The sequence below is a fragment of the Cnephaeus nilssonii genome (genome assembly GCF_951640355.1).
Source record: "Cnephaeus nilssonii genome assembly, chromosome: 5".
Classification (NCBI taxonomy): Eukaryota; Metazoa; Chordata; class Mammalia; order Chiroptera; family Vespertilionidae; genus Cnephaeus; species Cnephaeus nilssonii.
Genome location: NC_137076.1, coordinates 48,187,436 through 48,202,282, shown reverse-complemented (window position 1 = coordinate 48,202,282; position 14,847 = coordinate 48,187,436). Strand labels below are relative to the sequence as shown.

Sequence of the window (14,847 nt, the reverse complement as noted above, 5' to 3'; positions counted from 1 at the left end):
TAACCTCACTTTACACATGAGTAAACTGAGAACTTCTCTAGTTTCCTGGAACAAATAGCGAGGATGTGAGTCACAATTTGATTTGCTTGTTGTGAGTCTCAAGCACCAAACTATTCCGTATTATTTTTCCTATGACAATGAAAAAAAATACAGTCAAAGGGATATGAAGTCAACTACGAGAAACACAAATATTCTACATATAAACAGTTTTTGTCTCATTTCCTCCCACTTTCAAAATCAGTTCTCCACCAACATTGTGATTTACAGTCTCTCAAACCCATTCTTTTCTCATAATACATTAACCATGCAATGGTTTCACTCGCCTTCCTGCTCAGTGAGAGTCTAGATCCTATGGCCAATGGTTTTCACACCGTAATCTCTGATGCATCACAATGCTTCACTCGTTTGTCCTTCCCTTTTCTGACCCAATGATCTCAAGATGTGAGATTGTGCTACGACCTGTAGGATTGCTGTCTGACTGCTGAACACCGCCAAGTCACAATGTAGTGTTAATAGCGTCTACTATGAATCCGTGCTGTCTCATCTCACCAGGGACCCCATGGCTGCTCCACATTTCTAATATTCATGCTTGGCTAATTTTCCATTACATTCTCCAAGTGGCACTTTCTAATTATTTACAGCCTCTATAAGACCTTAACCTTCTGCCTTCTGCCATCTGTTTAGTCTACATGTTGTGTCCTATATCGCGGAAGATATTCAGACCTCCCAGACCCAGCCACTGCGATTTCCTCTGCCTCCACCCACTTTGATGTTCACTGTCATTTTTTTTCTACCTCTTGCTCACAGGAAACTGTGTCTGCTTCCCTGCAAAGATAATCCTCTACCATACTTTCTTGCCTCATACTGTCTAAACTTCTCAAAAACCTTCATTTAACAATGGGGCATTCTCTTGTCTATGTGCCTTTTTTTTTTTTTTAAGGAAACCCTCTCTTTGGCACCTTTGCTTCTGCTTTATGAACAAGAAATCTGTTAAAAGAAAATGAAATTAAAAATAAAACTTTCTCTAGTCTGCTCTCCTTTCATTGCTCTGCTGTATTTCTCAAAAAGAGAGATTATATCTCCTCACCCATTTACCTGAGCACTAATTTCTCACCCAAAGCTTAATACCTTTCAATATGGCTCTGGCTAACATGTCTTCATAGTCATTTTTTTAGCTTAGTAAAGTGAATTCAAATAATAAATGCCAAACTCCGAAGTATGATGATTAGTTCTGAATAAAGAAAAACATCCCAATGAAACCATTACAAACATAGCAGTATCCATACTTACTGTGCTTAAAGATCATTTAGTTAGAGAGAAGTATGGAGAAAAAAATGTAGGTAAGGAATTGAGGGGATATACCAGAAAGATTTGCCAAAAGAGAAACGGAAATGTGGCATGGGACATGGGAAGCGAGAGTTGACAGGCCTGCCCGTGAGATGCCGTCTGAAGATTACAGATGTTGACTTCCTTCAGGAGGCACATATTACAAATGTGCAGGCTGCCACAGCCAGTCACGGAAACCCAGCAAGGTCCCCGGGACCTCTGCACGCTCTGCAGGCCGTGTCCCATCTCCTCCCCAATCTCACCACAGTGTTCCAGATTCTTAATACCAAGATGCTTGTAATAGTTGCCCAAGTGGGGTACCTGCCTGCAAATCCTTTTCTCTCCCTCTCAATTTACCCTACATGCTGATGCTATTATCTGAATTTTCTTTGCATATAGCAAGAACCAAGAAAATGTGAGTGAATGCAATGACAAAGGAATGAATCGGGGCAGGGGGGGAGAGGAATGCCCAAAGTTACATAATCACTATGGCCTTCATGAATATTTTTTTCACTGGTGAATTATTTTTTTTTAATTATGCAGAAAAAATTATCCTACCAGAACCAAGAAGCCTTGATAAGGGAAGGGGTGGGGAGCAGTGTAGGTCATTTTGAGCTACAAAGATACCCCCCCCCCCAAAAAAAAGCTTATTTTTCTTAAAACTTAAACATTAAGGAACTTTAAGTGCACCCCACACACACACACACACAATTTTCAAAATTTAATTTCAAAAATGGTATTTTTGTGGTCTGCTCTTCACAGAAAGCTAGAAATAATATAGAAGTAGAAGTTTATTCAAGTTATAAAATGTGAAAGTCTCAATATATGCTGATTAAATTCTAAGCAGCCAGTTCATATGCTAAAATGCCAAAAAATATGACACCAGTGAAGTTCACCAATGATTTTATAGAATCACTCAAATAGTAAGCCATAATTTCCCATAAGGTAAACATGCATCAAAATTATGAATGTTTTGCAATGCAATTTTCTTTGTTGAAATCATTTTGTGCACACAATTATTCTTTTGGAAAAAGCATGTTTATGTTTTCATTGATAATTTAGCAATTGTAGTTTGTGCTAAGTATATCAATTTAAGAATTAATTCTTTCTGTAATGGCATTATCACATTATTTTTTATTTCTAGTAGATACCTAAAGTTTATAGTTAGCTCTTAAATTCATTTAGAACAATCTCAACATGATTTTTAAAAGTCTCCTGGGATCCAACATCATTTGGATAATTTGGAAAAAGTTCAAAATGTTAAAACAATGTAAAAATAAATCTTGTGAAATGGGAATGAAAATGAATTAGGCTCTTTAGGATTTTTCCTGTGGGAAATAATCTTAATTTTATGAAAAAAAAATGCTAGTGCTACTTCAGGTAACAGTTTCAGCAAAAAAAATTTTAAAAGAAGTCTGTAAGGTACAGTAAGTTGGACTATGCAATCAGTAAACGGTTCAGATCAGTTTGAACTCAGTAACCATCAAGGTCGTTGTTTAAATCCGCTTATGAATAGATTACAGTTTTCATGTCAGTAAAAAATCAGAGCCTCAGAATCATCTTGACAGCTGTGCAGCATTTCACACAATCGTATTTTCTTTTTGGCGTTTTAAAATTAAATGTACTGGGGTGACATTGCTTAATAAAATTATGTAAGTTTTAAGTGTACAATTCTGTGATACATCATCTGTAAATTGCACTGTGTGTCTACCACCCAAGGTCAAATCTTCTTCCGTTACCATATATTTGATCCCTTTTACTATTTACTACCCTCCCCACCTTACTCCCCGCTGCTATCCACCATGCTGTTGTCTGTGTCTATGAGTTTTTGTTTTTCTTGTTTGTTCATTCATTGCTTTCAGTTTTATATCCCACGTCTGAGTGAAATCATATGGTCCTTGCCTTTCTCTTTTTTATTTATTTTGCTTAGCATAATATTCTCCAGGTCCATCCATGTTGTCACAAATGGCAGTGTTTCATCTTTCCTTATGGCTGAGCTGTATTCCTTTAACACGATTGTTTTTTAGTGATGAATTATCAGATGGCATTAACTGCTAGTTTTTATTTTTCAAATGAGAAATTGTGCCCCCTGTCCCTGCAGACTGTTCATGGTTCAGCAGGCTCCAAAGCCAGGTCAGGAGGGACTTTCACTTTTATTGTGTGCTTCTCTATGTAACCTTTACTTCAACTTCTGTTCCTTGCAGAAGTTGAGGTGATTTTTTTATAACCTGGATTTTTATTATTGTTCATGATACTCATGCATTGTCTTTAACTCATAAACACCATGTTTAAGGCGGGAGTAAGCAGACGGGTTCTGTAAATGGATGGATAGTAAATATGATAGTCTTTGCAGCATGTTGCATATGGTCCCTGCAACAACTCTCAATTCTGCAGGTATAGTGCAAACACAGCTCTAAACACTACATAAACAGTGTGCATGGGTGTGTTTCAATAAAACTTTACTTACAAAGACATGCATCAGGAAGTACTAGGCCATAGTTTGCTGACCCCTGACCTAAGGGAGTATCTTTGTGTGGAGGTAGGGAGGGAAGAGTTTCGAGGACTTAAGAAATATCAACCTCTCATGCCCTACAATTCATTAAGTTTCAAAGGCTCCAAGGATAAGTATTACAACAAAATGAAGTGCTACAGAAACCCTATTTGCTTTCACTAGTTGCTGTTATACTAAGTCAAAGTTGACGGAACAGTTCCTTTGCTCAACAGTCTTCTACTGGGCCTGATGGTGCAACCAACACTCTATTGGCAATGGGTGTGATACAGTGTATACTAAGCCTTGATCCCTACAACCTACACCTCTGGAGAGAGGAGGTATTTCAGGCTTTTATATTAAAAATTGGCTCTCAGATAATTTTCAATTTGTTCCCACCACATCAGCCATTTATTCGTGCTGCTACAACCCACACTGTTCCTTCCTAACTCGGTCCAGGAGAAGGCGGACTATGCTCTCATCCCAGCACTCCCACCCCTAGGACTTTGGAAGTCAGTGTTTGCTTTTGCTTACTTTATTTTTACTTGAGAAACGGAGATTCAAGTACTACTGCCCTGTGTCATACTTCTTTATTTTGAGGTTGGGGAAGGGCTGGGTTTCGATTCCTGTATCTTGCTGCAGTAACCAGCTGAGCAGCCATTTCATTTCCCCTGGGGAGGCAGCTGAGGTAGATATAAGTGTATTTTAAAGACCCACTCTTTAAAACGCCTGCTTCTGGAGAACAGAGCACACAGACTGAAAAGGAAAGAGCAGTAGCAGCAATTTAAACATTCTTCCAGGGCGCCACTGCCACTGGGCTCTAAAAGTAACTATACAGATATATTTTCAATGTCCATTTCTGATTCTGAACAGATTTCAAGCAAATATTTCTAATTAAAGGTATTATCAACTTTAAGAGCTGATTAAATCATAAGAATTTATTGAAGGACTAGGACTTAAATTTACCACATTGAGGTTAACTAATTATGTTTTAAAATTTGAAGATGAGAATAATGATTTCATACACTGTGAATCTATGGGTATAAAATTCATGGTAATTCGGTAAACTAGTTGAACTCTGAATTCCTTGGAAGATGTAGTAATTAACATTTTGAAACAATAGGATTTACTCCACTTGAACTTTGTGCAACCAGTAATTTTTGTAACTTTTAAACAATGATGGTTATGACAGTTTAGGCCATTCATTGTGACCAAATTTGTGTGCATCTTTCTAGGGAAATATTTATAATTTTTCCTAGGTTAGACATTATATATTCACTTTATTCTTTGGTAATATGTTACATTTTCAGAATTCTTCCTCATTGGTAGGATACCCTATGTCTAAATTATACACCATGCCCCTGTAAAACTATCATCAAAATAAAAGAATGAAATTATCAGATTACAACATTCGTTAGAAGACTTAGAATTTAGAACTTTTATGTATGAAAGCATATGCCATAGACACTGACCTGATAAACAGATTAAGCTGGGACACAGCTCAATAGTTGTGCTGTTAAAATTGGCTTTAGTGTAGAAGCGTAGCAGTGTTCATGCCTCCTAACATGACTTAAGAGTCGAGCAATGACTGCGCAAATGAAAGAAAATTAATATCAGTCATAGATGCAGTTCTAGCATCAAGTTGGAATGAAATGGTCATGCCTTCTAAAGCTCAGGGTGCAGTTCCTCATACAGCCTGGGATGAACGAGGAAGGAAATCCATTGGTGGGAGATCTCACCCTGGCCGCTGTGTCCTTCCCCAGGATCTGTCACTGCGAAGGGGATGAAGAGAGCCCCCTCATCACACCCTGTCGCTGCACGGGCACCCTGCGCTTTGTCCACCAGTCCTGCCTCCATCAGTGGATCAAGAGCTCAGACACGCGCTGCTGTGAGCTCTGCAAGTATGACTTCATAATGGAGACCAAGCTCAAGCCCCTCCGGAAGGTACAGTATTTGTAGGAGTTGTTTTGGAGGCGAGAACTTATAAAGCTGGCTTGTTTTAAAAATCCATTTGTTTCCCCAGAAAGGTTTTGCTACTCTGCTAATATCCATGAAGAGTACATGCCTCGTGTTGGAGTCATTGTGTAAAATGCAGCCAAATGTTTGCAGATAATGCTTCCTTCTCTGTTTTATATTCCAGAGCCTCTGATTTTTACATCACTCTTCAAACTAAAAAACAATAAATAGTGTGTGTATGAATGTATATTCACATATGTGCCTGTGTAGATATGTATATATGTGCATATATATATAGATATATATGCACATATATACATATGCAAAATATTCTTGTAATTCAATGTAAATGAATTAATGGGAACTGGGAGAACATTTTATTTACTGAGGTCAATTCCCAAGAAGGTCAGATAATAGATTACATTAAATAATATGAACCCATCGAATTTCTTGAAAGTCAGGTATTAGCTAATAGAAGAGAATGATTTTTTTTTTCTATACGGTGTGGACTCCTTTTTTGTGTTTATCTTTATTTGGGGATTTGGTGTAGAGGTTCACATATAATTAGAGTACATAGAAAAAGTATTATTTTCCATAATGTTCACCAAACTCTAAGGCAGAGGTAAGTATACCTTTACCTATAAATTTAATCCTCGAATTCCTCATTTATGTTATATTTTTCTAAAGAATAAATAATTATATGAATAAAATATAAAATTAGCATCTCACTCAAAGCCAGTGGAGGAAAACTAGTAAAGATACAAAGAAAATGAACTTCATGTAATTCATGCTTGATGGCTGGGCCCTTAGATTATTGCATGGAACTTATTCATCTTTTTACCCAACTGCAGCCTGACATATATGGATGCCTCAATTTCCAAATGAGAGTATAGAGACTGCGATTTAAATAATGAATCTGCCTACAGCTGCTTTTTCATTTGAATTATATGCAATGAAAAAGTGTATAAAGAGAACATTACTTGGAAATGAACATGATGGGTTTGGAGATGAGCAGAAATGTGAAGCAAACAAGAATATTCCAATAGGCATCTGACTGGTGGCTAGCCAGCTCAAGTCTTCATTAAAAATCTGTAAATTATGGAGAGAGAGAATAGCATCCCCTGCTTTTGTGGGAGCCTTAATTTTAAAATTCTGCAAGTAGTTTAGAGATGTCAAAACTGATGCACAAAATGCCTCCGGGAAACACATTGTCTTTAACATCGAGGGTGACCTGAGTGCAAAAAGATGACACTATGTTCCTCTGGTCCCAGAGCAATCAAATGACAGAAACAGAAATGGGCCCTTGCTCCTTGCCCTTTGCTCTATCCACTGACCAGATGCTGTATGTTGTCTGGAGAAGCTACATGACACACTGTGCTCCATGATTCTGTAAATTTCTCTCCTGACCCTCCAGGGAACTACCAATTATTTCATATCATCTGTATATTTCTCCATGTTGTTTTTTTCTTAACCTAAATCTATATAAAATTTTCATTTCAACTTTGTCAAACATAACATTTCAATTTGAAAGTTACAATCTAGAGTAATAAAATATTTACATTTTTCTCTTCTTCATACTGTCTACCCTCTTCCCCACTTTGTATAATAAACAATACATGATGCTATATATAACTTGAAAAGTATTCTTATTCTACCTTCAGCTTTTATAGAATCATCCCTTATATACAACTCTGATCCTTTCTTAATATTTTATTGCCAATAATTTACAACACCATCTAGAAATTCTATTTTTGCCTCAACTAACCTGTTTACAAACTAGAGAAATGCAGTGAATACATCTACCCTTTTTAATGAATATGAATATTCATTACATACTAAAGTAATAAATATATTCCTAGTAATGAATATGTTGTGGCAACCTACTGGGCACCTACTATCTGTTGTTTAATGAAATATCCTAGTTTTCTTATAAATATTTCCTTTGAGTGGTCATAAATATTAATGAAGGACAGCATGTCAACATCCTTCATTTTTAATAGCATTTATATATCTACAGAGGATGTTAGAACCTCATCCTGAGGTTGCTTCCTAACAGCCCACTGATGTGTTTTATTTGATCCACAAAGATTAAAATTTGAATTAATTACCAATATTTAAATAGGTGATTATATTATATAAAACTCTACACATTTGAAAATCACAGTATCTGGTTTTACTGGAACCATATTTCCATAGGACAATAGCCTGGGAGCTAGATGATGGCTAGTCCTTTCAAAAGTCTATTTGCCTTTAAGTTCTTCACATTTCTCAGCCTTTTCTCTTTTTCCAATCCTGAGACTTTGTGCCGTCTCCACTCATCTGAGTACTCTGTGGCTCCAGGGAAGGTATTTGAATTTTCAACTCCTGGTCTAACACATGACTCCTAGACATACATTCTCTTCCTACCTCTGTGGTTTATGGGTTAGAATCCTAGAAAACGTATTCCAAACTTTCACTTTCTTCCTTAAACCTGTGGGGCACTGGGATAATACTTAAATGTCAGTATCCAAAATGACTTTTCAGATTCTGAGGTGGTACAAACTGTATAGATTTGAGGCATTTTAAAACTTTTCTAGATGGTTTGTTTTGATGGCACTAAGATTCAGCAACAATTTTCTTTTGCTAGTTTTTAAGTGGTCATCAAGAATGACAGGCATAGCCCTAGCCTATTTGGCTCAGTGGATAGAGTGTTGGCCTGCGGACTGAAGGGTCCCAGGTTTGATTCTGGTCAAGGGCACATGCTTGGGTTGCGGGCTTGATCCCCAGTGTGTGTGTGTGTGTGGGGGGGGGATGCAGGAGGCAGCCAATCAATGATTTTCTCTCATCACTGATGTCTCTATCTTTCTCTCCCTCTCTCTTCCTCTCTGAAATCAATAAAAATATTTTTTTTAAAAAAGAAAGAACGACAGGCATAATAACCTGTGGACACAGACAATGAGGTGGTGAGGGCCTGGGGTGGGGGGGTTGGGAGCAGGCTGGAAGAGGTTAATGGTGGGGTGAGGGTCTACTTTCAACAATTAAGATTTTTTTAAAAAAAAATGACAGGTATAGCATTTGGTTAGAATATATTTGAAATACATCCAATTAATTGCTCTCAATTCAGTAATTCTATTACAGCTTATAACGGTCTAAAGACCAGTCACATGAAACAATTACTTTAGCTAATGATTCTGAATTTCTAACATTAGCCAATGGAAGTGGGATATTCTGTTAAGATGAAATAGCTTCTTAAAATAGAAAGGTGCAAAGCTTCATAATCTGATGAACATTGTTGCTTAATAGTTAGTCTCTACAGATATCAGCAAAACCTTACTTCATTAATGGCTAATAATACTACATGAAAAGCTATATTTAGTAAATTCCTCAAGGTATGCTAATGTTTCCAGAAGAAAACCTTTAAAGTCTAAATAAAATCAAGAGCTTATTTGAGAAAAAAAGCAATTTTTATCATCTTTACGTCAGTAACGCAGCTACTTGTATAACATTTAAGAAATGTCCCATTGCTTTAGCTGGTTTGGCTCAGTGGATAGAGCGTCAGCCTGCGGATTGATTGGTCCCTGGTTGATTCTGATGAAGGGCACATGCCCAGGTTGCAGGCTCAATACATAATAGGGGGTGTGCAGGAGGCAGCCAATCAATGATTCTCTTTCATCATTGATGTTTCTATCTCTCTCTCCCTCTTCCTTTCTTTCTGAAATCAATATAAAGATATATATTTTTTAAAAGTTTCATTAATCTACTGAGTTACCTGCATCAGAAATAATTCCTAGGGCCAAGAAAAAAAAGCCAAAAATATAGCAAGCAGAATGACAACTCAGTGAAATTTCAAAATGGACACAATATCAGTTAGGAAGCATAAACTAATATCCTGTTCTGAAGTTGAAGAATTGCATAGGGCTCAGGTTTGAATCACTCCTGAGTGGGAGAAACCAGTTGCTAAGCTTGAAGATAGCAAACGCTACTGACAATTTATGTCCTCCCCTAAAATGTTTCTTTATATAGTTTTCCATATACAATGATTTGACAAATATATACCACAAATATTCAACTCTATGTATCTATTTATTTCTTGTCTCATTTCTACAGATAAAATGAGGCAGTGAATCAATTACCTTTGCTTTAGTAACAATTAGGTTGAGCCATATGCACTTGTCATTTTTGCAGATCAAAAATAATTGAATATTGGAAAGCTCATAATAGATAAGTTCTGTGTGAACTTATTATGCCAAATAAAAAGGAATAATCATTTTGTTATTTCTACATTTCCATCATAATGACTTACGGTGATTTAGTTACAATATCTTTTTTTTTAAAATAAAGAACTGTATATGGCAAATACTATGTTAATTCCTTCCTTTCCTAATTTGATGTAGCATCCCATCCTATCTAATAAAAGAGTAATATGCAAATTGACCATCACTCCAACACACAAGATGGCTGCCCTTATGTGGTCAAAGATGGCTGCCCCGATGTGGACACAAGATGGCTGCCATATCTAATAAAAGAGTAATATGCAAATTGACCATCACTCCAACACACAAGATGGCTGCCCTTATGTGGTCAAAGATGGCTGCTCCGATGTGGACACAAGATGGCTGCCACAAGATGGCCAGCAGGGGAGGGCAGTTGGGAGGGACCAGGCCTGCAAGGGAGGGCAGTTGTGGGCGATCAGGCCTGCAAGGGAGGGCAGTTGGGAGGGACCAGGCCTGCAGGAAAGGGCAGTTGGGGGTACCCAGGCCTGCAGAGAAGAGAAGTTGGGGGGACCAGGCCTGCAGGGGAGGGCAGTTGTGGGGACCAGGCCTGAAGGGGAGGGCAGTTAGGGGCAATCAGGCTGGCAAGGGAGCAGTTAGGCATCAATCAGGCTGGCAGGGGAGTGGTTAGTGGGTGATCAGGCTGGCAGGCAGAAGTGGTTAGGAGCAATCAGGAAGGCAGGCAGGTGAGCAGTTGGGAGCCAGCAGTCCTGGATTGTGAGAGGATGGCAGTCAGACATCCCTCGAGGGGTCCCAGATTGGAGAGGGTACAGGCTGGGCTGAGGGACACCCTCCCCCCTTGCACAAATTTTGTGCACTGGACCTCTAGTCTTTTAAAAGAGTCAACTGCTCAAAGGTTATTATTGATTCTCTGCTAAGCTGCAGGTCTTGCAATTCATAGCGTTAAAATTGGACAGGGCAGGAAATGTGATTGAATTCTTAGTTAGGGTCTTCCAGTACTCTATTGAATAATGTTGCCTAATCATCTAAGAAATTTAAAATACATCATTTACTTAACCATTGTGGGGGATTTGTAATTTCACTAATACAACCACCACATACTGAATTTCTGCTATGTTCCAGATATTTAGAACAGGCCACTTAGTTAATTTAATCTCCATTACAATCCCATTTTTATGTAGGTATGCATAAAACCCATTTTACAGATGAAAAAAATGAGACACAGCATCAAACTTACTTGATATCATCACCCCAAAGCTCCCTGATGCTAAAGCTTATACTCATCACACTGACTTACCACCTTAAGTAGCTGAAATCCTGTCCCTTCAAGCATCAAAACGTTAGCTTTTGTGTAAATCATTTCTAATGGCAATCTTTCAAAAGAAATTTTTATAAAATAAATTTTTTTCTAAAAAAATCTTCCTTCTTAAACATGCATGTTTTACCCAATGTATTTTCCTAACACCTAGTTACATCATTACATAAACATCAATTGTTTTGCAGGCTAAAAAACATTAACAAACAGCCACAAAAGCTTGAAACATATATAAGGCTGTTCTGCTTCCACCAGTCTGCTATGATTTGAAAGCCTTTCTATCTGCTTTTCTTTGTTTTTCTTAGTTCCCTGCTCTCAAAGCATCCACCGTCACTTCTTTGTTCCTCCACTAGCCCGTATTCAACATTTTAAATTGCTACTGCTTTTCTATTTCAAATAACAACAAAAATCAATAGTTATAGAATTCCGTCTAGAAAAAGCTGAAGTGAGTTCTAGATGAACTTTGGCAGGATTCTGTTTTGATCATTGGGAAGAGTTTCATGGGCATGAACATTCTGGCATTATTCTTGGAATCTTGGAGTTCTCTTTGACATCCTTCTTAATTTCCAATTTCACTCAAATTACTGAGGATTCCAGGGTTTATTTTTTAAAAAACCTTTAACAAATGAAGATTTCCATTGCCTCCAGGCTATTTCCCCATAATCAGAGCTCAGTTTGGGGGAGTGGGTTTGCTGTTTAATTTCTTCACAAATATAGGAAATATATGTTCTACTCTGAGGCCAGACAAAGCTTTCTGTATATGTATTGCAAAAAAAATCCTCATAATTTGCAATGCATGCTCATTCTCTCATCTTTTTTGCTATGCTTCAATTCCACTGCTATATGGACCCTAAGAGTAGTCTACGTGATTTAGAATAATCCTAGGAAATGATTTTATTTTCAAACTCGCACTCCTCACATGAATAAGGTAAGTTTTCCACAACAAATTCCTTGCTGTTCAGTGGTGCTGTGTACAGCCAAACACTTCCCTTTACCTTCTCACTGCTTTGTTCAATGAGAAAGAGGAACCCAACGGGCTACTTAGCTGATTGCTGTGGGAAGGGAAAAGATGGGTAAACTACAAAATAAAAAGAATATCATTACAAGAAAAGTATTCAACAAGAGAAGTATTCAAGTCGATTGAAGTATTATATTTTCCACTAAAATGTTTTCCTTGTTTTTTATTTGTTTTATTGCCTTAATGCATTCATGCTGTCAGGACTATAATTGATATTTCAATTAAAATAATATTCCAGTGTGAGTAGATAACAATGCCAGTATGTCTTATCTCAAACAATTATGAAATGGAAAAACAAGTGGCTAATGTTTTTTTCTAGTAGACACTTTGGACTTTTTACATGACCTCATCCTTTTGTCTTTTAAGGAAATTCTATACTAATAGGTTGATTAGTCTTAAAAATTTCAAAACAAAATTGTCTGGTCAGCTTGGATCAATATTATGATATTGTTTGTGCAAAATAGAAATATATTCTTCTCTGTGTAACAGACGAGCTTATTCTTTTATGAAGCTTCCATCCATAAACATGGTACAACCTCTAGGCAGATTTGAGCCCTGAGCAACAAATTGTGTTCTGAATAATTTTTCTGAGGAGGCTCCAATAATGTCCAGTTCATACATTTACCCACTGTACTATCCACTATATGCCAGTTGTGTTCAGTAGTGAACCAGATAGGAAAAAACACTACTCCCAGAGAACATATAGTCCACTGCAAGAAAGATGAAAAAGGATGAATTACTTACAAGATTTTGTAATAAATTTGAAGGGCATGGTAGTGGTGTGAGGATCGAGAATTTTCTGTAACTTCAGAGGGAATGCTAAATAAAGGTAATTCAAGGAGAGCAAGCCACCATATGTTTGGTCTTTACTTATGAGACCATCCACATGAACGGATTTTTTTTACAATAACTATAAACACATAGCAAGATGACTGTCTTTTCTCTTTTATTCTCCATGCGTCGTATAATATAGGCTAATCAAGAAGGTATTAGTTAGCAGTTGGGCAACCAGGACATTAGGGAGAGAGAATTGGAATATAGAGCAGGACTTGCTAGAGGATGTCTCAAAGGAGACTTAAATAAACAACCCCTGAATAACCATTGTTGGCGGAAACATTTCTCTTCAGTATTTGTTATTAGTAGGTCCGATAATATATTACTTCACAGCTCTGTTCCTCCCTTTGAAAATTATCACTTGAAGGACTTAACCTCGTTTGCTTGGTAAGAATGCCTCCTTATGCCACTATTCTAGATCTGGAAAGGAACACTTAACTTACGTTAGATATACTATTGAAGTATTTAACAGGATATGGTCCTCCCTTGGGGAAATCCATTTTTGTTTTGACAAGGATAAGTGACACAAAAGGGAACTTCTTTTATATATTGTGTATTTTGAAATTTGAAACATAAACTGTGATTAAAATGATGGAATCAATATTACAGTGATCCATATGGAAAGCATAAAAGCATCAAATTAGAATTTGCAGAAGCATATGTACATCCATGTGTGTGCACACACGCATACACAGTTACAAATAAAGATTTCCCTAAAGCATCATCTTATGATTGAGTTTTTTAAATGAGAAAGAAGTTATATGTCTTTCATTTTAATTTTTTAACATGATATAATGATTGAGTTTTAAATTACTTTTATATTTAAATTTTCCTCCAGCTAAAGATTTTTTTTTCTTCTTCAGCTGGGATTTTATTTTAAATTTATTATTCTAATTTCTCAAATCTTGGCATACAACTTAAGAAAAAATTCCCTAAATTTTTGGCTTAATTTATTGAACCATAAGGCACTGAAAATCAATATGGTTTTCTTTGAAGCAAATATTTTAGACAAATCAAAGTCCTTTCCTATTGGATTGACAAGAAAAAGAGAGAAGTGAGGAATATGTTGGTATGATCTATCTGGAATGATGGTGTCTAGCTCCACTGTACATCCATCAACATGCTTGTGTCATATTATCAACATTATATAGAAAGCAAGATTAGTGAAATTTCACTCCAAACAAAAACAAATCTCTCACAAGTTTACTTCCTTCCAACTTTCTATTTTTCTCTAAATGCTACCATCAAGTGGCTCCTCTTCTTTTGTTTCTCCCATGGGTATAGCACCCACAGCTTCGTCATACCCATGTTATTATCTTGCATACGAATGTTTTACCCCAAAGTAGGCTATTTACCCACTCAGCCACAGGCACAGCAGTGTAGATTGAAGGTCTAAGCAAATCATTTTAGTTGAATATAAGAAAGATATTCTATTGAAGGCTAGGGTTTCTGTAAATGTAGAGCTAGTTTAATACAAGAGTTGATATTTTGATGAAGTGTTTTTATTAATGAACAAAGCTAACAACTTTTTGAGCTACATCTTTTCGGCATTTAGGAAAGCATATCTCCTAGGAGACTGATAATCTCCTGCTGGACTCTATTCATAGATAAGACCTCACCAAGCCCAGCTGTGTCTGAAAGGCCACACTTAGAAGGGTTCATTGATACCCAGTTAAGATGATTCACTACTGAAGGGAGG

General features: G+C 36.9%; 1 protein-coding gene across 1 annotated transcript in view; it reads left to right on the top strand.

Annotated features, from left to right (window-relative positions):
* MARCHF1 (membrane associated ring-CH-type finger 1) overlaps positions 1-14,847 on the top strand; it is a gene marked incomplete at its 5' end in the record, with an annotated part of 368,775 nt that overhangs the window by 312,635 nt on the left and 41,293 nt on the right. The window contains 1 exon segment of the mRNA XM_079772716.1: positions 5,578-5,758. Coding sequence (XP_079628842.1) covers positions 5,578-5,758 — 181 coding nt within the window.